The sequence below is a fragment of the Labrus mixtus genome, chromosome 22 (assembly GCF_963584025.1).
Source record: "Labrus mixtus chromosome 22, fLabMix1.1, whole genome shotgun sequence".
NCBI lineage: Eukaryota > Metazoa > Chordata > Actinopteri > Labriformes > Labridae > Labrus > Labrus mixtus.
Window position 1 is genome coordinate 6,445,705 of NC_083633.1, and position 27,938 is coordinate 6,473,642.

Here is a 27,938-nt window from a genome sequence, read left to right on the forward strand (position 1 = left end):
TGTCCCTTTCACCCACCAAAGTAAGTGTGTGTGTGTCTGTGTTGTGTACCAGGGAGGTGAAGTCCTGAGCCTGCCACAGCAGCCAGACCTTGCTGAGTGTGTACTGAGCCTTTCTCCGTGACACAGTCCACGCTTCCTGCGGCAATCTGCAGTGTGAGAGCGCTCACCATCACCATCAGGTGCTATTTAACAGTTTCCTGCACAAAACCAGAAACAGGATGACGAGAAGCTGTGGAGAATCTTTCTGTGGTTTCCACCACAGTGTGCTTCACACCAAACACCCAACAGAAGCATTTACCATTTACCATCTGATATGTATGACCGTGAAAAAAAGAAATGAGAAAAAAGAAATGGCTGCATTTGTGATCTTGAGGCTCAGTTGAATGATGAGATTATGTTTTTAAATAATTACAATCATTATGCAATGTCCTCGAACAGTAACTGACATGTTAGCATTTCTGTGAAGTTGTTCTAGGAGCAGTGGTACATGCAGCATGCTGATGTTTAGTAGCATAGACATTGTTCACTATAGTAGTGCGAGAAGCCAAATAACATTGGATGAAACTACAACATCACTTTGCCTGCGCAGAGCCAGCTTCATGACGGTTACAAGTCACACTTACAACCATGTGCACGTCATGTCTCATGATCCCCTCCAGCATCAGCTCAACACTAAACACAACAAAACTGAACAGCAGGCACACCTATAAAGGGAAACATTGCACATTGTGCATTAATATCCTTACTGCATGTCACAACAAAATGTAGAATTAGTACAGAAGACCTCACTTGTTTTCTTTTTACTTTACATTTCTAAAATTAATATAGTATGTTTGTGTTGCTGTATGTATGTGTATACGTGACAATAAAGGTGTTCTCTTTTATTAGCTTATTAGCATCAAACTGCACACAGCTGAGAGAATGATGGGAATGAATTGTGGCTCAAATATCTACAAATATGAATGTCTGTATAATTTCTATAACTATACATTGTTTATGCCAATACAGGATCTGTTGACTTCAACTGATTCATTTATATTCAGTCATATTATCATAACTATACTGTTATTGAATAATTGCAACATTCTTATTTTTTTTTACATTATAATTGACATTGACAGCCCCCTCAGATAAAAAAAGAAAAAGAAAATCAGACAGGATTTTTCTCATATCTTGGCATTAAAAAAACAATTCTTTATTCAATTCAATAATATTCCGTAATGATACATAATATTAAAGTATTAAAGAGATCTTTTGAAGAAAAAGAACATTACAAAGAAATGAGCAATTAGCATGTGAGGAATTTTCCATGATATTAATGAGGTTTCCACAGACTCATCGGGAAACAATACAAATTTTGTCTTTGATTATAAAAGTTTCAAAATGTAGAAAATGGCATCATTCTTCCCATCTTTTTTCAAGAAAGGAACCCTTGACCCCACTCTAACTTAAAGATGTTTGGCTTGCAAGATGTCCCTGTCTGTAAGTTAAGTTACCTGCTCTTTTTGAAAAGTCTCCTGAGATAATCTTTGTTAGTATTTTGCGATTTTAAGTTTGTATATAAACTTCATAGCTCTATAAGAAAATGGTTGAATGATAAAAATTGAATGATTGTAAATCTTTCTGATAAATCCTATCCCTCTTCTTTGCTATAAAATTGCCTGATAAACATATGACGAAGGACTGCCTGAAATGAAATGGATAAGATTCATGAGCATGCAACTTCTTAACCCCTTTTCAAGCTTCAATCCTGACCCTCAACGCTTTGCCATTTTCATTCCCCACTCTCCCTCTCTCTCCCAATTTCCTACTTTATCAACTGTCTAAATGAAGGCATAGGCCCCCCTAAATTCTAAAAATATAAAAAAGTGGTAATGACGGCAGGTCTTAGTTATAGTGCTGTTGCAGAATAGAGTCTTAAAAGGCTATTATATAACTGCTTAAGACTCAACCAGCAAAAAAGCTAAACGTTAATAATTGAAACAAAAAGTTGGAAATGCACAAAGATTGTGTAGAGTGGTGTCTGACACCATGCAGATGATCTTTGCTCCAGTGTAGGAGAGAGTAGAAGGAACTTGGTACGATCCTTTTTTTCCAGCCCACAGGTGCTAGTGATCAGATGATGATGGATATGGAAGGACAACTACAAAAAAAGAGGAAACAATAACTGTGTGCTACACTAAGTAAACCTCTTTCATATTCCACACACACACTCATTTTTTTAAATTTTCATATAAAACCATTTTCTCTGCAGACTACAGTTATCCTGTTTGTGAAAGTTGTACACTGACCTTGTCTCAGCTCAAGGTCCTCCACAACCGTCTTATTCTTCTAGGTGAACTTCTTCTGTTCGCTCCAGCAGATGATCACTATTAAAGCTGAACAAAAAACCAAGCACACATGAGCTAGATTAAAAAAAAAAAAACATTCCTGTGACTGCATAGGTCAAATCACTTCCCCACACTTTGTGTACTTACCAATTAGAACGACAGGTATCAGCACAAGGCGTAGCAGCATCACAATGTACAACGTTGTTACCAATTTAAGGTTCACCATTGTGTCTCCAAACGCTATCTGGGATAAAGGAATAATCACACACATATTTGAAAAGAACATAAAGGCAACACATATTCTTCTGAGGTCTTCTGTACAACTACATTTACTACAATAACATTTGCATTTCATTTTTGCATAATAATGTCATGCTTAGTGTTGTATGGCTGAAAGTTTTACCTCTAACTCCTGAAATGTAGCAATGCGAGTGTTTCGGATCTCACAGGTGAAAAATTCAATCTCAGTCTCATCATTGGTTTCTTGGTCCACCATGATGCAGGGGTGTCGGTTTTCTTCATGAATGCCCCACACAGACAACTCTGTTATGTTCATCCCTAGTTTGTCTGCCTTTTTCTGAAACGAAAACAAAGACTTGAGCGGATTTCAAACTGTCGATTTCCTAGTTTATAACATTTGTGCTAAAATTACCTGTATGGTGATGCGGACATTGTTCCCTGTCAGTGTAGAAGAGAAGCTTGTAAACTCAGGGTCTGGGTAGTAGGTTATTGTTGTGGAACAGGGCAAGGTTTCATTTGCTACTTTCAGAGACAAAGTGCTCGAAAAAGTTGAGTAAGCGTTTGTAGCTGCAGGCGAGTCATAGGTGAGAGTCTGTAGAGCCTGTTAAAAGATATTCATTTAATATATAAACTGTGTGCTGCATGTTGTGACTAGACAAGCTTGATAACTGAGCAATGCAATGTTACATCATGAAAATGTGTCTACATTTAAGTGACTTCAAGTTTACTCATCTAATGCAATGTTCTGTTGAATAGAATAAAATACATAAAGCACATTCCATTACAGGGAAGCTCAATGTGCTTTACACTGATGATATAAACACAGGAATTCAAGAAACAAACAGGTACTTCAACAATCATGATACAGATACAGAAATCTAACTTTTAAAAAGCACACATCCAATGCACATCAGAGACATCACATAGCAATTACACTAAATGATTTAATTCTTGGTACGACTAACAGATCTTCACTTGATGACCTGAGGGCCCTGGTAGGGTTGAAGTCTGTGAACAAGTCAAACGGATACTTGGGAGCTGAACCCTTAAGTGCTTTATGGACTAATAACAGGATTTTAAAGGTGATTCTGTATAGCACGGGGAGCCAATGGAGATTGAGGACGGGAGTCATATTTTCAAATTAGCTTGTGTGTGTGTGTCAGGACTCTGGCTGCTGAATTTGGAATAAGTTGGAGTTGTCTCATTGATTGTTTGGATAGCCCGGCATACAGAGCATTGCAGCAGTCTAACCTGGTTGAAATCAATGCATGGACTAATTTCTAAACATTAAATGGTAAATGGACTTGAGCTTGTATAGCCGTTTTCTAGTCTTCTGACTACTCAAAGCACTTTTACACCACAGGTCACACCTACACATTCACACGCTGATGGTAGAGGCTGCTGAGTAAAGAGTCCATCAGAAGTAAATGATCCAATTCTTACACGTTTATACGCTGCTGACAAAGCAGTGGGAGAAACTTGGGGTTAAATGTCATGCCCAAGGACACATTGGACATGTGGCTGCAGAAGCTGGGGATCAAAACCCTGACCACAGCTGCTCCAGTTTGAGAAGTGACAAAACCTTTTAGGAAATGAGGTTGAATCAGGCAGCATGATATGATGTGACATGAGTAATGTAAAAATAGTGTCCACAGACCTGATAGGTGTTGTTACTGGGCAGTCTGACTTCCTGCACGACTTTGCTGTGTTTGATAGCTTCCACAAGCTCCAGGAGAGATCCCATTAATTTGATCTTCCGGTTTCCACTATGAGACACAGAGCAGCAAACAAGAACGATTTTAGTGCACATTGGATACCAGGGAGGGTTCTTACCATGATGGCCTCATATGGTTATGGAACAAGCATCTATCGCTTCCACATAAATCTGGGATTCCAACAAATTATTAATATGGGTCCTTAAAGATAGATTTTTTACTAAAGACATAACGATCCGGACTGGTTTAGAAAAGACATACTGCCACGAGCACAATTATGGTAGCAAAGCGTGCAAAATAACTGAAAATAGTTTAGATGGAAATGAGTGAATTTTTTTTTTAATGTTTTAGGTATAAATGAACAAAAATGCTCTAGAGCAGGGGTGGGCAATTGATGGACCGGGGGCCACATGCAGCCCCCATCAACCCTCAACGTGGCCCTCAGGTCAATTTTTACATATCAATTAATTGGAAACATGACAAAATCTGCCATGAACACATGAAAACCAGAACTGTGGAGAGTATTTGTAATGTTACAGGAGTCAGTATCAAATGTTTGTGTGTTTGAATTGTCTTCAAATGTTTTTTGATGTATTTAACTTAACCAGTCATGTTTTGTCCACAAATAAGGCTTGGTAATCAAAGTCTGTGTATCTGCATTTGTTATCATTTTTGTAGTCCTAAAACATTTGTTCCCAACTGGGTGTCCGGGCCCCCCTAGAAGGGGCGCCAAAGATCTCAGAGGTGAGGCTAAGATACAAGTGGCCAGGCTCCAAGCAACAAAGGTTAGGAAACACTGTTTTAAAACAGTCATACCTTATCCAAGTGCTTTTGGGTGAAATACTCGTGCAGGATGGTGCCGATCGGTAGGTGATTTTGGCGCTGCCATGGCAACTGCCATCTGGGAGGAGAAGGCATACTTTGACTACTCCTTTATTTTCTGCACTGGGAATGTGAAAGGTCAGATTTTCACCAGTGTTGTCCCAAACAGGAAACCTGAATAAAATAACAGAGAGAGAAACAACAGTTGTTAGTCGTACATCAATATTCACTTGTCTGCATGGGAAACTTTTTTAAAACATCATAGTAAGAAGCATTGCACCAAAATCTGCCACAAAATAATTTAACACCCATTTTAAATGTAAAAGTTGGTGTCTACAGATTGCATCCATCCAAATAAAATTGTCTGAAAACAATTCAGTTTTCTAGAAATTGCATGTGTGAAATAAGCTATTGAATTGTTAAATGAAATGTTAAGAGTGTTAGAAATAACTCACTCTTGTGGTGTGCAGTCTGCCTGGAACCTCACTCTGATCACAGAACTGAGGTTAAAACCCTTCAACACTGCATTGTTTCTGCCGTAGAAGGACACAACACTGGGAGTGATGGAGGAGATCTGTGGTCTCTGAAATGAAATGTGCACTAGATTATTATTATGTGAATGAGGTGAAAACGAGGGAAAACAGTGTGTGAGAGTTACGGTTCAGACTCACTGAGAAGTTCATCCATGACTCCATCATCTGGCAAACACCGTCCTGCAGGAGAAGGTGAGTAGAATATGTTTAGGCAGGTTTCCATGACATGCGTTGGAAAGGGATTAAGCTAACAAAGTTCAAAAACATGAAACAGTACAAAAATGAAGCTTAAGGATTATAACAGTAAATAAAAATAAAAATAATTACATTTCCTACTCCTTTATTGGCCCAGGAACATCCGTTTGTGGTCCAGCTACACCCAGCATCAATGCACTGCCGACACCTGAAGACAAAACAGTTCATGTAGTTTTCTTAGGCACAGCGCTACTTGGTCCGGTTAAGGGGAAATGTCATTGTTTTTGTTAAAACTTAACCTTAAGTTAACCTGATCTTTTAACAACACACCAACAGGTATTTCTGAACTCTTTCACTTCATTTTTCAACACAGGAAGTTGCAGCTTATCTCTAACAGGGTCGGATCTTCCTGATGCAGTACAGGGCAACTGGAAAGGATCATGTTGAGGAAATCAAGGCCATGTGAACCTTAAATGTTAGCTAGAGTTGAAGGTGGTGTTCATTCATACATTTCGAGACATTAACAAGGCATGACAAAATTCTTGCTGGGACTGTGAAGTCATCTGGCAGGAATGACAGGAAGAGCTAAGTATCGTCAGCATAGCAATGGTATGAGAAACCATGAGAGCAGATATTTGCACCAAGTGTGGTGGTGTATATTGAGAAGAGAAGGGGACCGAGCACTGACCCTTGAGGCACCCCTTTGGACAAATTGTGTGCACCTGATGGGTAATCATGTTGAACCTTATAGCAGAGATTTCTAAGGAGACTAGTCTGTGAACTGTCAAATTATTCAAGTGCAAAACTCATCCCTGCCTCAGATATACCAAAATATAACAGGAAATCCCCCAAATTTGAAGGAAAAACATTGGTTTTCAGACTTCCTCTCTAGATAGCTCATCTTAAGGAAACTATCTGTTTTCCATCATTTTTTGGTTCATTTCAGTCTTTGCAAAATAGGGGCATGACAAGTTTAGCTATTCTTTCTTATCCCTTATTTTCTACTAAGATTTGTAGAAAATGAATAGTAGACTTACAAGACAGATGTTGGTGGTCCACTAATTTTGGTGCAGTTGAGAAGGTTCAGCCGTTCTAACAGTTCTGACGTCCCAAGTCCAACCTTAAGTTTAATAGGCAGTCCTGTTAAGTTAAAAAATAAATACAGGGAATATTTAACCTTTTTAATTTCATGAAATTCTTGACTGTCCTTGATTTGAAATACTTTAATTCCCTTGGTTATCTTAGAATAATAAAATTGCTTACCTTGAGCAGGAAATGTAGTATTTTCAAGTATGAAGGTGCACTGCGGGAATTGTAGTTCATGGTTTTTCATTTTAAAATGTTCTAATTGACAGATGAAGTTAGAAAGTGCACTCTTGCCCACCGACAGATGCATCTGGATGGTAAGTGTGATCTGAGAAAAGTCCAGATATGAGAGTATGAAACAGGAATTCAAAGTTTCATCCAAAAAGCAACTGTACTTGGTTAAAGTTCTGGAAGATGTTTCACCTCTTCTCTGAAAGGATTTTCTTTGGACCAATCTTTCAGAGTGAAGGTGAAATGTCGTGAGAACTTCCACTAAGTCCAGCTGCCTTTTGGATTATACTTCAAGTTACCATGACCTGGACGACTGAGAACCTTCAAAAGAAAACTGATAATAGTTCAAAACTTGTATATAGCCTGCACCTGTCCAGTGTTTTCCTGTGCAACTTTGTATGAAACCATCTTCTGTTGAGAATCATCAGGAATGGACAGCCAGTCTGAGTCTTTGCAGTCATCTTCAAACGTACAGCTAGGAGGAGAAAAATTAAGTTTTAAACAAGTGTTTATTTGCATGAAGACGTTGTTGAAAGATCAGAAAGAGTTATGCAATTGTTGAATTTGTTTTATCATATATTTACTTTTTCTTTTATTATCATTTAATCAATTTATAATTTACTTCATATATTTACTTTTTCTTTTATTATCATTTAATCAATTTATCATTTACTTCACATATTTACTTTTTCTTTTGATATCACTTATATATACATATGTCATATAGTCGCTATGACTTTTGGTTTTTGGCTTTATTAATATTTCCTGTCAATCCTACACACACCTGCGGTGCCTACGCACCTGAGAGGTCAGGATGAGTGTGCCATAATTTGAGCAAAACCACATACCAGCTCGTAGGCGTATAGCGTATTTGCGAATCTGCCTGGTTCACGGTCTTCGAACTAGAACCACATATGAACTTAGTATCACTTGTGTTACCTTGTATGCCTTGACATCAAAACCACACATGAACTTGGTTGAACTTGGTATCAACTGTGGATGTATCTCGTTTCTGCGAATATGCTTTGTTGAGGTCTTACAGAATCTTTACAGAAGTTATTTTTTGCTTTTCTAAAGGACTCCACGTCACTCTGACTTTTGAATCCACATTTTGGGACTTAGTCTCTGAGACCAAGATCTTTTAAAACCTCAAGTGTCTACACTCTCGGGTTTAGACTTTGGTCTTTGTGTTTTGCTTTTACTTTTTACATTTTTATATTTTTACTTTTACTGTTTTGTATTTGCATTTATTTTATCATTTGAAGTTTTTTAATACATTTTCGGAAACTTTTTGAAATCATTTTCTGACTGAAATCATTTACACCACAAAGACCGGAGTCTCCCTTAAGGACCCCGTGAACCTCGAAAGGTAAGCTTGAGCAGTAACACCACGGCACACTTCTACTGACTTTTACTACACACCTCATACACACCTAACATCCTAGCGAGGGGAGTTCATAGTTATTCCCTCTCAGGGGGCGAATCTAGTGTCCTATACCAGGGGTTATTCTTGAATTCAATTATTCTAGAAATTAATGTTAGGCAGATAATCCTAGGGCTGTGATTATAACTTGTCCATCTGTCCTCCAAAGGGTGTTAGTGGAGTAATTTTACATAGCTCCAGGTACTAGGGGTACCAGGTACTAGAAAGGGCAGAATATCGGCTGGTAGGGAGCGAGCTCTCACTTAGTTCTAGGAAAGAGTAGTCTAGTTAACTAATGGGAGGTGAGCTTCCGTTAGCTATAGTAAAGTTATTCACCCCTTTTTGCATGTCCAGGACATGCTACAACGTCAACTGCAGATGTTGTTTCTCTGACCTTTTGTCAGATCCGCACCAAACACAGTACGGATCCTGCGCAGACCAACAGTCCTGCAATGTTTTGTAAGTGCTGCACTTTGACACTGGAACACGATTTATCTATTAAAAAGAAAACACAACACAATACAAAGCAACTTAGCAACACTTTATAATATAGCATGCATATGTCAAAAAAAGGTACCGCAAATAAATCCAAAAGAGAAATAAACCTACCTGGTTTTGAAATGGCACGTACACATGTTTAAGATCCACCTGATCTAGATGTAATGTCTGAAACACTTTGCGGTCGTCACTGGTTTTGTAGAGCACTCTGGAACACGTGGTCTGGTACTTCTTGTCCACAGCAAGCTGAAAGTGAACACATAGTTGTATCTTTCTGTGAGACTAAGCTGCTCTGCTGACGGATATATTTGGAAAGTTATTTGCAGGCACAGTTAGCGGCGGCTGTGGTCTTTTTTTTTTTTTGAAGTACAGTTGCATTAGCATGAATGTCTGGTTAAAGCAGGGATGTCAGACATCTGTTGCCGTATCCGGCCCGACAGCAAGTTTCATCCGTTTTGGGAAGAAGGAGGAAATGTATTGAAAAATATTTTGAGATTTTTTATAAATTAAATATTTGTAATAGGCTACGTATTTTCCCCGAATTGTATTAAAACCTATGTAAAATGATACGAATATTAATTAAACGGGGCACTTTGAACTATCTTCTCAGCAGGGAGTATCACGAGCTGCTCCTGCTTTACGCTGGTAATACATCACATCAGAAAACAGACTGAACACCTGAGAGAGGTGACACAGAATGCAGGTTTTCAATAGAGATCGAAGGAGCGATATTTCTTTAGTTTTATTTGCTCACAAGTTGCCAGAGTCGTATCAGAGCTACGGGACTTAACGACAGACACACCGCTGCACTGCGCGCGCATCCTGACGGTCTTCAGCTCTGTCCACACTTCTTACCAGTTTCTCCTGTCTTCACTGATGTAAAACAAAAGTTTGAGTAATAATAACAAAGCTTCCTATGGAGTGAGCCACAAAGAGCAGCTCGTGCAAATAAAAAACAATCATCTCCGCCATGCGTAATGGCCCAGACCATCTCCTCACATCCAGACTAAGTGTAGGTTGCGGACACCGGCGTTTAGCCTGATGCATCGACCGACTAGTTTTACCTCTGGTTATTGTAAAAACAGTCAATTAAAATGAATATTAACTGATTTTAATTACAGATGGTTCATTTTTAGGTCACCCAGAGGTGAACGTGTTGTGTTGATCACCTAAAAGTTTCAGCGCGACATCACTTCTAAATGCAGTAGCCTACTGTTGCACCTTTATCACCAGCTTTCATCAGACCGTAAAAATATAACTATTACTGAACATTTCATTCTTATCCAAATACGATATCATGCACATCATGGCACAGATTCATGGCGCATAAAAAGTCAGTGACAGAGTTAGATCACGATAGTGCGGACACGTAGAAGAACGGACTGCCAGACTCATATCAAAAGTGGTTTAACTGAGTTTACTTAGTTGAAGAAGGTGAACTCCACACAGAGCTGATCAGACTGCAGTGCGCAACGCTGAAGGATCAACTCAAGTCTGTTGGTTTGGAAACATGTTATAATTTTATAATGCCTAACACTAAAATACCTGAAGATGACTTCGGTCTTTGCATCAAAGACACTCTGTGTGTTTGTGACAACATATTCATGTGAGCAGGTTTTATCTGTAATGAACCTTAACGAGTGCAAACGGTGCTGTGGCCTGACACACACAGATCTAAAGTCTCTCTTTCTCTCTCTCTCTCTCTCTCTCTCTCTCTCTCTAATGCACTGATCCCAGGGCAGGTAGAATAACCTGAGTCAAAGTTTCTATGACCTTGAACAGCAATATTAAAACATAATATAATAATCTCAAACAAAACATAATTATTGATGTTGTCTACTGTAATGTTGTATATTTAAAAAAAAAATTGCAAGTACCTTTTTTGTCTTTTATTCTAATCATACAATTAAAGCATTTGTTAATTGGTGACTTTCAGCCTCAGCGAAACGCTTGTTCACCTCCGACACCATGAAGTGTAGAAAACGTGTAAGAAAAAGAAATTGGCTCCAAGTCCAGCGACATCAACGCAATATTTATTACAGCAGAACATAGTTTGTGTTTGGCATCGAGGCTCAGGAAATCTGTGGGAGCTGCTCAGGGTTGGGGTACCCAGAACATTATTGGTGAAAAATTGAAAATGTGTGTGAGGGGTCAAACTAGGATTTTTTTAGGATTCTGAATCCATTGCAAGCATGTTTAGCACAAAATCCACTCCTTGGTGGTACATTGGTTAGTGTGCGAGCCCCATGTATGGAGGCTGTAGTCTTCCAAGCGGGCGGTCCAGATTCAAATCCCGCCTGTGGCTCCTCTCCCGCATGTCATTCCTCACTTTTTCTCTCTCTGATTTCCAACTCTATCCACTGTCCTATCTCTCCATTAAATGCACAAAAAGCCCAAAAATAAAAATCTTTAAAATACAGTCCTCACTGATATCAATGTCTCGAATACTAGTTAGAAAACAATACTGCACCACAATGTCAAATTAGAGCTTCGATTGGGCCCGAAATATCCAGGCTGACCGGACCCAAGCCAGGCCTGTCCATCCAATTTGCTGTATCTATGGGCCTGACCCAGAAGAAAACCCAACTTTAAGCAGCTCTTAAGGATTTTCTGAACACATTGGTGAAGAGTTTTCTTGGTATTGAATTCATTCCTATATTTATTTTACTGTAACGCTCTCCTTTATGGTCTACCAAAGAATATTCATTCAGCTCCAATTAATTCCTGTGATTTTAAAAAGGATTGTATTAGTTTATTAAGCACTGCATGGCCTTGCACTGGACTACGTCTCAGAGATGTTTTTAGTTTATGAACTAAAGATCCTCCAGCTCTTCTCTTTAAATTATTCCACAGAGAAAAACAAAGATTTTAGGTGACACTGCTTTCAGCCACTACGCTACAAGGCGCTGGGACGGTCTGCAGAGGATCTGGAACTATCAATACTTAAAAGTAGTGTTAAAAAAACATACCTACTCAGTCTGGCTTTTATGTAGGCTAATGGTTTTATTTCTTAGTCGTATCACTATTTGTATTTGTTTCTTTAATCTTTTATTTTCTTAACTATTTTTATTTTTCACTCTTTACCTTTTTACATATTTTTTTATTATTCCTCTTGGTGAGCATTAGTCTCTACTTCTAAATCCATTTTAAGTTTTACCATGTTTTGTCACTAGTGTTTTTCCCTCATTCATCAGCTGCTGTAAAGCCCTTTGAATTGCGTTTGATTTGTATGAAAGGTGCTATAGAAACAAAGCTTGATTGATTGAAGCATCATTATTGAACTGAACTAGATTCCCCTCTCTGCCCTCTTTGCTGTCGTTTAACTTCTCCCAGTCTGCAGTAATGTTGGCTTCCAGACTCTTCTTCTTTCAAAATAATTTCCTGAGATAGTGAATGTTCACTTTTTACACTCACCTTAATGAGCTGCCCATCTCCCGTCCCGATGAAGAAAACCATCCAGTTTTTCTGTCTCACCGCCAGCACAGAAGTCATGTAGTTCTGCTTGAAGATCACCTTCTTCGGCTTCAGTGTCTTTGGCTTTAAAAGAGACAACAAATACCTCATCAGATATCACAACAGTGTTTATAATAACGGCCAATTACGACTCATTAATGTCAGCTTCCGTTCATCGGGTTGTTTTTATTTTATACTATATTTTATATTATTATATACATACTTTATGAATCATACTTTATGAATATATATATTTTTAAAGACATATAACATTACTCAGACTCATCTAAAATGAATTAATATCTAAATGGGTGATATGAATCTGCAGAAACAGTCAGGACAATTTCCTGACACGTTTAATTTTTTCTTTTTTTCATTTTGAAATAAGTCAGCAATGCCTTGTTCCTTTCGAAAAAGAACTGACAACCAGACAAGATTGCACTTTGAATTAACTGTCAATACTTTTTACTTGATTATGAAAATGTTTTTAGATGCAGAAACTTCCCCTAAGATTATTAGTAGTAAATATGATGCAACAAAGTGAGCTTCTTTTCCTCCGTGCATTTGTTTCTCTAGCTTTTTAGAGCTTGCTCATTTATTTCAATAAGGATTCCAATTAATGATTATGCGGGTTCTTTTTGATTCTGGACGTGAGATTGCTTGCACTTGAAATGGAAGATTGTTTCAGTGTGGTGTGATAAACCTGGAAATACTAGCTCTGTGTTGAGACAACTTCTTATGCTCTATTGAAACTTTTTGTACATTATGACGCACCTCATCCACTGGCTTATCACGACAGTCAGAGCAGAAGTCCTGGTCCATATCTTGCTCTCTGGTGAGGTCAGGGCTGATGTCGAACAGCACCAGCTCGGTGTTGGTTTGTCCTCCGTCCACACTGAACACGCCGCACCAGAGCACCGGCGGACCGCCCGGGATCACAGAGGAGGCGATCAGTCTGAGTCCTTTCTCTCCATCAGAGACTCTGAGAGTTGCGCCCCGGAGCGACTTCAGAGTCTGATATTTGCCTTCTTTGCCTTCAAGCCAAAGGAGACGGACTTTGTTGTTTCTGTCTTTTGAGGGCAGATTGGAGAAAAGATAGATGATGGAATTAATCTGAAATCCATCCACAAACTCCACATCGTCTTCCCGTGTGATCGCAGGATCCATGTCTTCGCTATTAATAGAAAATATTAGTCCTGGTTGATTGTTATTCGTGTTCCAAAGGTTCACTGCATCTGACAAAGGTGGGCAGCCTGTCTTTGTCGGCTCTTTCTTGTATTGCTGCACGGCGGTGAGAATGTAAGTCTCTGCCCGGGTCCGAGTCTCCACACTCACCAGGAGGCTCACGGACGCACTGCTGCGCCACAAAGAACCTACTTCGATTTCTTCCCAGTACAGCACATTGGCAATGTTCTTGAAGTTCAACAGTTCACAATAACCGCACCCCTTATCAATAACACCGCAAACTATCACATTTTCGTCTGCAACATGCGGCAATAACACGTTGACACTGAACGTAACGTTCCCCTTATCAGAAGATCGGGTTAACTTTAGCTCAGATGTGCCAGGAATGTGTGCCAAGAATCCTCTCTGGCTCAGACTCCGGACCAGAGTCAGGTCGTGGTTTAGTTGGTACAGCATCTCCTCAGTAGCGATGTAAACCGTGCCATTCGCCACGGCGAAGTGACGGAGGTCTCCCTTTAAGTTAAATCTTCCATCCTCCTCCAGGCACTGAGCCGCTTCTCCCCAAAGAATTAACAGAGCAGGCAGGAGGATCATCATCGTGCAGAGATGGCAGCTTGTCGCTCATACACTGACGGTCCTCATGACACTCTGCACTGCTACAGAAAGTCAGTGGAGTCGTGCGTAAAAGCGCAGTGCGCCTAGTTAAAAAGAGAAGTGCGAAAAGTAGGAGGGCGCCGAAACCGAAATCTAATCGACAGTGTAATTATGTCGCTTTATGTAAATATAATGTGTGCTATCATTTAGCATTTAGCATTCATTCATCTAGTTCGCACAGCCCAATAATCATGGGGGTGATGACAGCTTCCAGATTTAATTTGTTATCCAGAGGAGCATCAATCAGGGAAACATGGTGAGGACATTATCGTCTTCACTCATCAGCTTTTCGTGTCATTTGAGTACTTCTGATTGGTCTGTGTTATGGCGAATCAACATTGCCCATAGTGTTTTGTGTGATGACATTTGGATGACATCTAGTGTCAGCTCTTCTCCAGAAAGAAAAGCAGTCAGCCACCATCAGGGCTGGACTGGTTAATCTGGATTACCGGGGGAGGGGTGGGGGTCCGCTCTGGTCCGGAGTCTGACCCACAGATGATTCTTGGCACAGATTCCTGCCCCATCGGAGCCGAAGTTAAACCTATCTACTCTCTTTTTAATGTAACTGCTCATCACCGGTCCACATAGCAGGGGCAGCGGTCCATTGTTTGTTTTCATTATAATGACAGCTAGCTGGCCCATCACGCCTCCTACAGGACTGTCTCCATAGCTCCCCCTCCCCACTCCGTTTGCTTCTGCTCAGAAAGTGCAAGGGTGCAACGTGAGTTCTAAATGATTCCATGGATATGTAATGCTGCGTAGATTAAAAATACTTTGTGCAAAGACTCGGCAGTTCCAGCAGCATGGTCTGCTAACTGCAGTATCCACTAAAGCCACAGGTGAAGACCTGTCCGGGCAGTGCCAGGCAGAGAGGAGGGGCAGAGAGCGCAGTGAGGTCATATCCCATCGATAAGCCTTAGATCCAATGAAAGTGTTTCTGTTTCAGCTTAAATCTTTTGCTCCTCTGTGCTAAAATGTATGCCAGAGATGGTTATAATCTTGGAAGACTGTGACTAGTTTTCCAACTATATAAAGTCTGACTACTTAAAGTATTGATACAGTTCAAATTTCACATTGCTTAAAGGGGACATATTATGAAAAATTCACTTCTACAGTGTTTCTGAACATATATTTGGGTAACCTGAGTGTCTACTGACCCACAAAATGTGAAATAAACCCATCCAGTCCTTTGTTTGTGGTCTGCATAAGTCTGCAAAATTTGCTCTCCTTGTGATGTCACAGTGGGATTCTAGTAAAAAAAAAATACACTCCTCTCCCCTGGTATCTCCACTCATGGACTCCACCCCCAGCCTCGAACAACTTTTTCGTAGGTCCGCCATTTTTATTCTCGCTAGCAAAGGAGTGATGTCTACCAGGAAAACTCAGGGGTGGTCATTGCATTTAAAGAGACACACACACCAAAACGGAGCGTTCTGAGAGAGCTGGTTTATACAGGGTCACAAACCTCCTCTGGTGCTTGATTCATGTTATATTTTGACCAAAGCACAGCTCAGATGTTTCATTTAGACCACAGGGGGACTGTTTGAAAAGGTGGAGAAGGAGGATATTATGTCCTCTTTAATTTTTTACAAACTTGGTCATCTCTGACCACAAGGGAGTCAGTACACATCATCAAATATTCATGTCATGTTCGCCTGATTGTACGATTGTAAGGGGCCAGTTTGAGAGAAAAATGCCAGACTACCTCACAGCTTAAAGACAGTTTTTGACATGAAGTTTAGAGGCGTTGATAGTTCATAACTGGTTTGCATCTGAAGCAAGTTGTTGATTTAACGCTCAACTACTACAGAATATTTATTCCTCTCCCACCACACTCACCACTTACATTTATGCACTGAATAGCAATTCATTAAGAAGACGAAGAAGAAATCCTTAATTAATCCCATGAGGGGAAATTAATTTTACACTGTTATTGAGACATGCTACACACACATTGGCCAAAATACACAATCAGGATCCTATATGCACTAATGAAGATTTAAGATTTACTTTTATTGATCCCTGCAAGGGGAAATTTCAGTTTTTACACTCTGTAGTCATGCAACACACACATAGGCTGAAGTATATACACACATGCACACAAACAGGATCCTGTGGACATGCACTAAGGGAGAGATGTCAGAATGATGGAGCTGGTGGTGGGGAGGGGGTTTGGTGCCTTGCTCAAGGGCACCTCTGCAGTGCTCAGGAGGTGATCTGGCACCTCTCCAGCTAGCAGACCAACTTCAATGCTTGGTCCGCACTTGAACCGGTGACCCTCTGGTTCCCAACCCAAGTCCCTACAGACTGAGCTACCGCTGCCCCAATAATGAAGAGATGTTAGAGTGAGGGGTTGCACTTGAAAGAGCGCCAGAGCAATTTGAGTTTTGGTTCCTGACTCAAGGGCACCTTGACAGTGCTCCAGCTACCACACCAATTTCCAGACCTTGTCCATATCCAGACTTGAACGGGCGACCCTCCGCTTCACAACCGAAGTCGCTACAAACTCTCTCACATCTGAAACATCAGAATCAAAGATTAAACCCATCATTAATTATTAAAGATCATGTCACTCTATTACCCGAGAACATTGTGCTAGCAGAATCCAGGCTTACATCAAGTCTCCAAAAGTAGTATGGGAGGCATAGCCTTCAAGCATGGCTTGTGTGGAATAATATTAATATGTAAGTTTGTTTCACAGAGGACAACCAACGTCTCTGTGTTGTAGGGTAGGTTTAAAACATGGAAGCTGAATCAGTTCTGCAAGCCCCTCCTTGTTCTGCTATAAGCTTAGACCTCTGGGGGACTCGTGCCTCCTGTCACCAAACCAGATATGGCAGATTGCTGTCCATGAATGCATTCGGTTTGCTAAAGGCTAATTTCACTCAAATAAAAAAAAAACTTTGTCACTGTTGCCAAGGGATTGCTCAGGGTGGATTTTGTTGAATCCATGCGATTAATATTTTGAAGAAAAAAAAAAACACGGCCTAGACTTTTTTAAACATCTAAAATGTCATAAACTACTTCTGGTTTTGATTTTAAAGGATATTCATGTTGATTTATTGATTGATGAACACTTACTTTGCATAAAACATGTTTGCATAAACCCATCAGAAGATGACGCTACAACACATCTCTTGTAAACTTCCATGACCGTGAAAAAAAGAAATGAGAAAAAAGAAATGGCTGCATTTGTGAACTTGAGGCTCAGTTGAATGATGAGATTATGTTTTTAAATAATTACAATCATTATGCAATGTCTTCGAACAGTAACTGACATGTTAGCATTTCTGTGAAGTTGTTCTAGGAGCAGTGGTACATGCAGCATGCTGATGTTTAGTAGCATAGACATTGTTCACTATAGTAGTGCGAGAAGCCAAATAACATTGGATGAAACTACAACATCACTTTGCCTGCGCAGAGCCAGCTTCATGACGGTTACAAGTCACACTTACAACCATGTGCACGTCATGTCTCATGATCCCCTCCAGCATCAGCATGGGCAACTATAAAGGGAAATTATATTTGATGTGCGATAACATTGTGCATCAATATCCTTACTGTATGTCACAACAAAATGTAGAATTAGTACAGAAGACCTCACTTGTTTTCTTTTTACTTTACATTTCTAAAATTAATATAGTATGTTTGTGTTGCTGTATGTATGTGTATACGTGACAATAAAGGTGTTCTCTTTTATTAGCTTATTAGCATCAAACTGCACACAGCTGAGAGAATGATGGGAATGAATTGTGGCTCAAACATCTACAAATATGAATGTCTGTATAACTTCTATAACTATACATTATGCCAATACAGGATCTGTTGACTTCAACTGATTCATTTATATTCAGTCATATTATCATAACTATACTGTTATTTAATAATTGCAACATTCTTATTTTTTTTTTACATTATAATTGACATTGACAGCCCCCTCAGATAAAAAAAAGAAAAGAAAATCAGACAGGATTTTTCTCATATCTTGGCATTAAAAAAAAGAATTCTTTATTCAATTCAATAATATTCCGTAATGATACATAATATTAAAATATTAAAGAGATATTTTGAAGAAAAAGAACATTACAAAGAAATGAGCAATTAGCATGTGAGGAATTTTCCATGATATTAATGAGGTTTCCACAGACTCATCGGGAAACAATACAAATTTTGTCTTTGATTATAAAAGTTTCAAAATGTAGAAAATGGCATCATTCTTCCCATCTTTTTTCAAGAAAGGAACCCTTGACCCCACTCTAACTTAAAGATGTTTGGCTTGCAAGATGTCCCTGTCTGTAAGTTAAGTTACCTGCTCTTTTTGAAAAGTCTCCTGAGATAATCTTTGTTAGTATTTTGCGATTTTAAGTTTGTATATAAACTTCATAGCTCTATAAGAAAATGGTTGAATGATAAAAATTGAATGATTGTAAATCTTTCTGATAAATCCTATCCCTCTTCTTTGCTATAAAATTGCCTGATAAACATATGATGAAGGACTGCCTGAAATGAAATGGATAAGATTCATGAGCATGCAACTTCTTAACCCCTTTTCAAGCTTCAATCCTGACCCTCAACGCTTTGCCATTTTCATTCCCCACTCTCCCTCTCTCTCCCAATTTCCTACTTTATCAACTGTCTAAATGAAGGCATAGGCCCCCCTAAATTCTAAAAATATAAAAAAGTGGTAATGACGGCAGGTCTTAGTTATAGTGCTGTTGCAGAATAGAGTCTTAAAAGGCTATTATATAACTGCTTAAGACTCAACCAGAAAAAAAGTTAAACGTTAATAATTGAAACAAAAAGTTGGAAATGCAAGATTATGTAGAGTGGTGTCTGACACCATGCAGATGATCTTTGCTCCAGTGTAGGAGAGAGTAGAAGGAACTTGGTACGATCCTTTTTTTCCAGCCCACAGTTGCTAGTGATCAGATGATGATGGATATGGAAGGACAACTACAAAAAAAAAGAGGAAACCAAAACCTCTTTCATATTCCACACACACACTCATTTTTTAAAATTTTCATATAAAAACAGTTTCTCTGCAGACTACAGTTATCCTGTTTGTGAAAGTTGTACACTGACCTTGTCTCAGCTCAAGGTCCTCCACAACCGTCTTATTCTTCGAGGTGAACTTCTTCTGTTCGCTCCAGCAGATGATCACTATTAAAGCTGAACAAAAAACCAAGCATACATGAACTAGATTAAAAAATAAAACATTCCTGTGACTGCATAGGTCAAATCACTTCCCCACACTTTGTGTACTTACCAATTAGAACGACAGGTATCAGCACAAGGCGTAGCAGCATCACAATGTACAACGTTGTTACCAATTTAAGGTTCACCATTGTGTGTCCAAACGCTATCTGGGATAAAGGAATAATCACACACATATTTGAAAGGAACATAAAGGCAACACATATTCTTCTGAGGTCTTCTGTACAACTACATTTACTACAATGACATTTGCATTTCATTTTTGCATAATAATGTCATGCTTAGTGTTGTATGGCTGAAAGTTTTACCTCTAACTCCTGACATTTTTGGAATGTAGATTTAAGACTTATTGTATTGTCTCCATACTGTATCTGGGATAAAGAAATAATCACAAGGTATTTAAAAGGCATATACTTCTGCAGACTTTGGTGTTACATTCACATTTTATTGATTGATTGATTTAATTGACCAGATTGGGTTTGTGTCGCGGGACTTAAAGTTTTACCTTTAACTCCCAAAATTTTGTAATGCGAGTGTTTTGGATCTCACAGGTGAAAAATTCAATCTCAGTCTCATCATTGGTTTCTTGGTCCACCATGATGCAGGGGTGTCGGTTTTCTTCATGAATGCCCCACACAGACAACTCTGTTATGTTCATCCCTAGTTTGTCTGCCTTTTTCTGAAACGAAAACAAAGACATGAGCGGATTTTAAACTGTCGATTTCCTAGTTTATAACATTTGTGCTAAAATTACCTGTATGGTGATGCGGACATCGTCCCCTGTCATTGTAGAAGAGAAGCTTGTAAACTCAGGGTCTGGGTAGTAGGTTATTGTTGTGGAACAGGGCAAGGTTTCATTTGCTACTTTCAGAGACAAAGTGCTTGAAAAAGTCCAGTAAGCGTTTGTAGCTGCAGACGAGTCATAGGTGAGAGTCTGTAGAGCCTGTTAAAACTTAACCTTACGTTAACCTGATCTTTTAACAACACACCAACAGGTTTATTCTGAACTCTTTCACTTCATTTTTCAACACAGGAAGTTTAGAAACCATGAGAGCAGATGTTTGCACCAAGTCTGGTGGTCCATATTGAGAAGAGAAGGGGACCGAGCACTGACCCTTGAGGCACCCCTTTGGATAAATTGTGTGCACCTGATGGGTAATCATGTTGAACCTTATAGCAGAGATTTCTAAGGAGACTAGTCTGTGAACTGCCAACTTATTCAAGTGCAAAACTCATCCCTGCCTCAGATATACCAAAATATAACAGGAAATCCCCCAAATTTGAAGGAAAAACATTGGTTTTCAGACTTCCTCTCTAGATAGCTCATCTTAAGGAAACTATCTGTGTTCCATCATTTTTTGGTTCATTTCAGTCTTTGCAAAATAGGGGCTTGACAAGTTTAGCTATTCTTTCTTATCCCTTATTTTCTACTAAGATTTGTAGAAAATGAATAGTAGACTTACAAGACAGATGTTGGTGGTCCACTAATTTTGGTGCAGTTGAGAAGGTTCAGCCGTTCTAACAGTTCTGACGTCCCAAGTCCAACCTTAAGTTTAATAGGCAGTCCTGTTAAGTTAAAAAATAAATACAGGGAATATTTAACCTTTTTAATTTCATGAAATTCTTGACTGTCCTTGATTTGAAATACTTCAATTCCCTTGGTTATCTTAGAATAATAAAATTGCTTACCTTGAGCAGGAAATGTAGTATTTTCAAGTATGAAGGTGCACTGTGGGAATTGTAGTTCAGGGTTTTTCATTTTAAAATGTTCTAATTGACAGATGAAGTTAGAAAGTGCACTCTTGCCCACCGACAGATGCATCTGGATGGTAAGTGTGATCTGAGGAAAGTCCAGATATGAGAGTATGAAACAGGAATTCAAAATTTCATCCAAAAAGCAACTGTACCTGGTTAAAGTTCTGGAAGATGTTTCACCGCTTCTCTGAAAGGATTGTTTTTCGACAAATCTTTCAGAGTGAAGGTGAAATGTCGTGAGAACTTCCACTAAGTCCAGCTGCCTTTTGGATTATACATCAAGTTACCATGACCTGGACGACTGAGAACCTTCAAAAGAAAACTGATAATAGTTCAAAACTTGTATATAGCCTGCACCTGTCCAGTGTTTTCCTGTGCAACTTTGTATGAAACCATCTTCTGTTGAGAATCATCAGGAATGGACAGCCAGTCTGAGTCTTTGCAGTCATCTTCAAACGTACAGCTAGGAGGAGAAAAATTAAGTTTTAAACAAGTGTTTATTTGCATGAAGACGTTGTTGAAAGATCAGAGAGTTATGCAATTGTTAAATTTGTTTTATGATATATTTACTTTTTCTTTTATTATCATTTAATCAATTTATAATTTACTTCATATATTTACTTTTTCTTTTATTATCATTTAATCAATTTATCATTTACTTCACATATTTACTTTTTCTTTTGATATCACTTATATATACATATGTCATATAGTCGCTATGACTTTTGGTTTTTGGCTTTTATTAATATTTCCTGTCAATCCTACACACACCTGCGGTGCCTACGCACCTGAGAGGTCAGGATGAGTGTGCCATAATTTGAGCAAAACCACATACGAGCTCGTAGGCGTATAGCGTATTTGCGAATCTGCCTGGTTCACGGTCTTCGAGCTAGAACCACATATGAACTTAGTAGCACTTGTGTTACCTTGTATGCCTTGACATCAAAACCACACATGAACTTGGTTGAACTTGGTATCAACTGTGGATGTATCTCGTTTCTGCGAATATGCTTTGTTGAGGTCTTACAGAATCTTTACAGAAGTTATTTTTTGCTTTTCTAAAGGACTCCACGTCACTCTGACTTTTGAATCCCCATTTTGGGACTTAGTCTCTGAGACCAAGATCTTTTAAAACCTCAAGTGTCTACGCTCTCGGGTTTAGACTTTGGTCTTTGTGTTTTGCTTTTACTTTTTACATTTTTACATTTTTACTTTTACTGTTTTGGATTTGCATTTATTTTATCATTTGAAGTTTTTTAATACATTTTCGGAAACTTTTTGAAATCATTTTCTGACTGAAATCATTTACACCACAAAGACCGGAGTCTCCCTTAAGGACCCTTTGAACCTCGGAAGGTAAGCTTGAGCAGTAACACCACAGCACACTTCTACTGACTTTTACTACACACCTCATACACACCTAACATCCTAGCGAGGGGAGTTCATAGTTATTCCCTCTCAGGGGGCGAATCTAGAGTCCTATACCAGGGGTTATTCTTGAATTCAATTATTCTAGAAATTAATGTTAGGCAGATAATCCTAGGGCTGTGATTATAACTTGTCCATCTGTCCTCCAAAGGGTGTTAGTGGAGTAATTTTACATAGCTCCAGGTACTAGGGGTACCAGGTACTAGAAAGGGTAGAATATCAGCTGGTAGGGAGCGAGCTCTCACTTAGTTCTAGGAAAGAGTAGTCTAGTTAACTAATGGGAGGTGAGCTTCCGTTAGCTATAGTAAAGTTATTCACCCCTTTTTGCATGTCCAGGACATGCTACAACGTCAACTGCAGATGTTGTTTCTCTGACCTTTTGTCAGATCCGCACCAAACACAGTATGGATCCTGCGCAGACCAACAGTCCTGCAATGTTTTGTAAGTGCTGCACTTTGACACTGGAACACGATTTATCTATTAAAAAGAAAACACAACACAACACACAGCAACTTAGCAGCACTTTATAATACAGCATGCATATGTCAAAAAAAGGTACCACAAATAAATCCAAAAGAGAAATAAACCTACCTGGTTTTGAAATGGCACGTACACATGTTTAAGATCCACCTGATCTAGATGTAATGTCTGAAACACTTTGCGGTCGTCACTGGTTTTGTAGAGCACTCTGGAACACGTGGTCTGGTACTTCTTGTCCACAGCAAGCTGAAAGTGAACACATAGTTGTATCTTTCTGTGAGACTAAGCTGCTCTGCTGACAGATATATTTGGAAAGTTATTTGCAGGCACAGTTAGCGGCGGCTGTGTTTTTTTTTTTTTTGAAGTACAGTTGCATTAGCATGAATATCTGGTTAAAGCAGGGATGTCAGACATACGGCCCGCGGGCCGAATCCGGCCCAACAGCAAGTTTCATCCGTTTTGGGAAGAAGGAGGAAATGTATTGAAAAATATTTTGAGATTTTTTATAAATTAAATATTTGTAATAGGCTACGTATTTTCCCCGAATTGTATTAAAACCTATGTAAAATGATACGAATATTAATTAAACGGGGCACTTTGAACTATCTTCTCAGCAGGGAGTATCACGAGCTGCTCCTGCTTTACGCTGGTAATACATCACATCAGAAAACAGAGTGAACACCTGAGAGAGGTGACACAGAATGCAGGTTTTCAATAGAGATCGAAGGAGCGATATTTATTTAGTTTTATTTGCTCACAAGTTGCCAGAGTCGTATCAGAGTTACGTGACTTAATGACAGACACACCGCTGCACTGCGCGCGCATCCTGACGGTCTTCAGCTCTGTCCACATTTCTTACCAGTTTCTCCTGTCTTCACTGATGTAAAACAAAAGTTTGAGTAATAATAACAAAGCTTCCTATGGAGTGAGCCACAAAGAGCAGCTCGTGCAAATAAAAAACAATCATCTCCGCCATGCGTAATGGCCCAGACCGTCTCCTCACATCCAGACTAAGTGTAGGTTGCGGACACCGGCGTTTAGCCTGATGCATCGACCGACTAGTTTTACCTCTGGTTATTGTAAAAACAGTACATTAAAATGAATATTAACTGATTTTAATTACAAATGGTTCATTTTTAGGTCACCCAGAGGTGAACCTAGTTTGTGTTTGGCATCGAGGCTCAGAAAATCTGTGGGAGCTGCTCAGGGTTGGGGTACCCAGAACCTTATTGGTGAAAAATTGAAAATGTTAATCTGAGGTAGTGTGTGAGGGGTCAAACTAGGATTTTTTTAGGATTCTGAATCCATTGCAAGCATGTTTAGCGTGCGAGCCCCATGTATGGAGGCTGTAGTCTTCCAAGCGGGCTGTCCAGGTTCAAATCCCACCTGTGGCTCCTCTCCTGCATGTCATTCCTCACTTTTTCTCTCTCTGATTTCCAACTCTATCCACTGTCCTATCTCTCCATTAAATGCACAAAAAGCCCAAAAATAAAAATCTTTAAAATCCAGTCCTCACTGATATCAATGTCTCGAATACTAGTTAGAAAACAATACTGCACCACAACTGCACTCTTAAGGATTTTCTGAAAACATTGGTGAAGAGTTTTCTTGGTATTGAATTCATTCCCAGATTTTTGCAATCATTCCTGACTATTACTGTAATGCTCTCCTTTATGGTCTACCAAAGAATATTCATTCAGCTCCAATTAATTCCTGTGATTTTAAAAAGGATTGTATTAGTTTATTAAGCACTGCATGGCCTTGCACTGGACTACGTCTCAGAGATGTTTTTAGTTTATGAACTAAAGATCCTCCAGCTCTTCTCTTTAAATTATTCCACAGAGAAAAACAAAGATTTTACGTGACACTGCTTTCAGCCACTATGCTACAAGGCGCTGGGACGGTCTGCAGAGGATCTGGAACTTTCAATACTTTTAAAAGTAGTGTTAAAAAAACATACCTACTCAGTCTTGCTTTTATGTAGGCTAATGGTTTCATTACTCAGTCGTATCACTATTTTTAGGGTTTTTTTAAACTTTTTTTTTAATCTTTTATTTTCTTAACTATTTTTATTTTTCACTCTTTACCTTTTTATTCTTTAGACTACATATATTTTTTTTATTATTCTTCTTGGTGAGCATTAGTCTCTACTTCTAAATCCATTTTAATTTTTACCATGTTTTGTCACTATTTAGTGTTTTTTCCCTCATTCATCAGCTGCTGTAAAGCCCTTTGAATTGCGTTTGATTTGTATGAAAGGTGCTATAGAAACAAAGCTTGATTGATTGAAGCATCATTATTGAACTGAACTAGATTCCCCTCTCTGCCCTCTTTGCTGTCGTTTAACTTCTCCCAGTCTGCAGTAATGTTGGCTTCCAGACTCTAGTAATTTCCTGAGATAGTGAATGTTCACTTTTTACACTCACCTTAATGAGCTGCCCATCTCCCGTCCCGATGAAGAAAACCATCCAGTTGTTCTGTCTCACCGCCAGCACAGAAGTCATGTAGTTCTGCTTGAAGATCACCTTCTTTGGCTTCAGTGTCTTTGGCTTTAAAAGAGACAACAAATACCTCATCAGATATCACAACAGTGTTTATAATAACGGCCAATTACGACTCATTACTGTCAGCTTCCGTTCATCGGGTTGTTTTTATTTTATACTATATTTTATATTATTATTATTATTATTATTATTATTATTATTATTATTATTATTATATACATACTTATATATATATTTTTCAAAGACATATAACCTTACTCAGACTCATCTAAAATTAATTAATATCTAAATGGGTGATACGAATCTGCAAAAACAGTCAGGACAATTTCCTGACACGTTCAATTTCTTTTTTTTTTTCATTTTGAAATAAGTCAGCAATGCCTTGTTCCTTTCGAAAAAAAAAACAACCAGACAAGATTGCACTTTGAATTAACTGTCAATACTTTTTACTTGATTATGAAAATATTTTTAGATGCAGAAACTTCCCCTAAGATTATTAGTAGTAAATATGATGCAACAAAGTGAGCTTCTTTTCCTCCGTGCATTTGTTTCTCTAGCTTTTTAGAGCTTGCTCATTTATTTCAATAAGGATTCCAATTAATGATTATGTGGGTTCTTTTTGATTCTGGACGTGAGATTGCTTGCACTTGAAATGGAAGATTGTTTCAGTGTGGTGTGATAAACCTGGAAATACTAGCTCTGTGTTGAGACAACTTCTTATGCTCTATTGAAACTTTTTGTACATTATGACGAACCTCCTCCTCTTTCTTATCACGACAGTCAGAGCAGAAGTCCGGGTCCATATCTTGCTCTCTGGTGAGATCAGGGCTGATGTCGAACAGCACCAGTTCGGTGTTGGTTTGTCCTCCGTCCACACTGAACACGCCGCACCAGAGCACCGGCGGACCGCCCGGGATCACCGAGGAGGCGATCAGTCTGAGTCCTTTCTCTCCATCAGAGACTCTGAGAGTTGCGCCCCGGAGCGACTTCAGAGTCTGATATTTGCCTTCTTTGCCTTCAAGCCAAAGGAGACGGACTTTGTTGTTTCTGTCTTTTGAGGGCAGATTGGAGAAAAGATAGATGATGGAATTAATCTGAAATCCATCCACAAACTCCACATCGTCTTCCCGTGTGATCGCAGGATCTATGTCTTCGCTATTAATAGAAAATATTAGTCCTGGTTGATTGTTATTCGTGTTACAAAGGTTCACTGCATCTGACAAAGGTGGGCAGCCTGTCTTTGTCGGCTCTTTCTTGTATTGCTGCACGGCGGTGAGAATGTAAGTCTCTGCCCGGGTCCGAGTCTCCACACTCACCAGGAGGCTCACGGACGCACTGCTGCGCCACAAAGAACCTACTTCGATTTCTTCCCAGTACAGAACATTGGCAATGTTCTTGAAGTCCAACAGTTCACAATAACCGCACCCCTTATCAATAACACCGCAAACTATCACATTTTCGTCTGCAACATGCGGCAATAACACGTTGACACTGAACGTAACGTTCCCCTTATCAGAAGATCGGTTTAACTTCAGGTCTTTTGCGCCAGGAATGTGTGCCAAGAATCCTCTCTGGCTCAGACTCCGGACCAGAGTCAGGTCGTGGTTTAGTTGGTACAGCATCTCCTCAGTAGCGATGTAAACCGTGCCATTGGCCACGGCGAAGTGACGGAGGTCTCCCTTTAAGTTAAATCTTCCATCCTCCTCCAGGCACTGAGCCGCTTCTCCCCAAAGAATTAACAGAGCAGGCAGGATGATCATCATCGAGCAGAGATGGCAGCTTGTCGCTCATACACTGACGGTCCTCATGACACTCTGCACTGCTACAGAAAGTCAGTGGAGTCGTGCGTAAAAGCGCAGTGCGCCTAGTTAAAAAGAGAAGTGCGAAAAGTAGGAGGGCGCGCGCCGAAACCGAAATCTAATCGACAGTGTAATTATGTCGCTATATGTAAATATAATGTGTGCTATCATTTAGCATTTAGCATTCATTCATCTAGTTCGCACAGCCCAATAATCATGTGGTGATGACAGCTTCCAGATTGAATTTGTTACCCAGAGGAGCATCAATCAGGGAAACATGGTGAGGACATTATCGTCTTCACTCATCAGCTTTTCGTGTCATTTGAGTACTTCTGATTGGTCTGTGTTATGGCGAATCAACATTGCCCATAGTGTTTTGTGTGATGACATTTG

The 27,938-nt window shown here is 39.3% G+C and overlaps 1 protein-coding gene and 1 long non-coding RNA gene across 2 annotated transcripts; both read right to left on the minus strand.

The window, feature by feature from the left end:
• Positions 1 to 1,500: 1,500 nt before the first annotated feature.
• Positions 1,501 to 2,569, minus strand: LOC132956731 (uncharacterized). The gene is made up of 3 exons (XR_009666080.1): positions 2,478 to 2,569; positions 2,292 to 2,378; positions 1,501 to 2,143 (listed from the first exon to the last, which is right to left on the minus strand). It is a non-coding gene; the product is annotated as an uncharacterized LOC132956731 (long non-coding RNA).
• Positions 2,570 to 2,577: 8 nt separating this feature from the next.
• On the minus strand, positions 2,578 to 27,556 carry LOC132956789 (uncharacterized). The gene is made up of 22 exons (XM_061030418.1): positions 26,502 to 27,556; positions 25,669 to 25,791; positions 23,354 to 23,488; positions 23,139 to 23,239; positions 21,692 to 21,797; positions 21,269 to 21,419; positions 21,048 to 21,145; positions 20,129 to 20,258; positions 19,448 to 19,534; positions 13,301 to 14,265; positions 12,488 to 12,610; positions 9,185 to 9,319; positions 8,001 to 8,054; positions 7,099 to 7,249; positions 6,873 to 6,975; positions 5,968 to 6,043; positions 5,779 to 5,820; positions 5,563 to 5,690; positions 5,102 to 5,281; positions 4,228 to 4,336; positions 2,983 to 3,171; positions 2,578 to 2,907 (listed from the first exon to the last, which is right to left on the minus strand). The coding sequence occupies exons 1-22, from the start codon at positions 27,507 to 27,509 to the stop codon at positions 2,707 to 2,709; spliced, it is 4,395 nt and encodes a 1,464-aa protein (XP_060886401.1). The 5' UTR covers positions 27,510 to 27,556; the 3' UTR covers positions 2,578 to 2,706.
• Between the last annotated feature and the right edge of the window lie 382 nt (positions 27,557 to 27,938).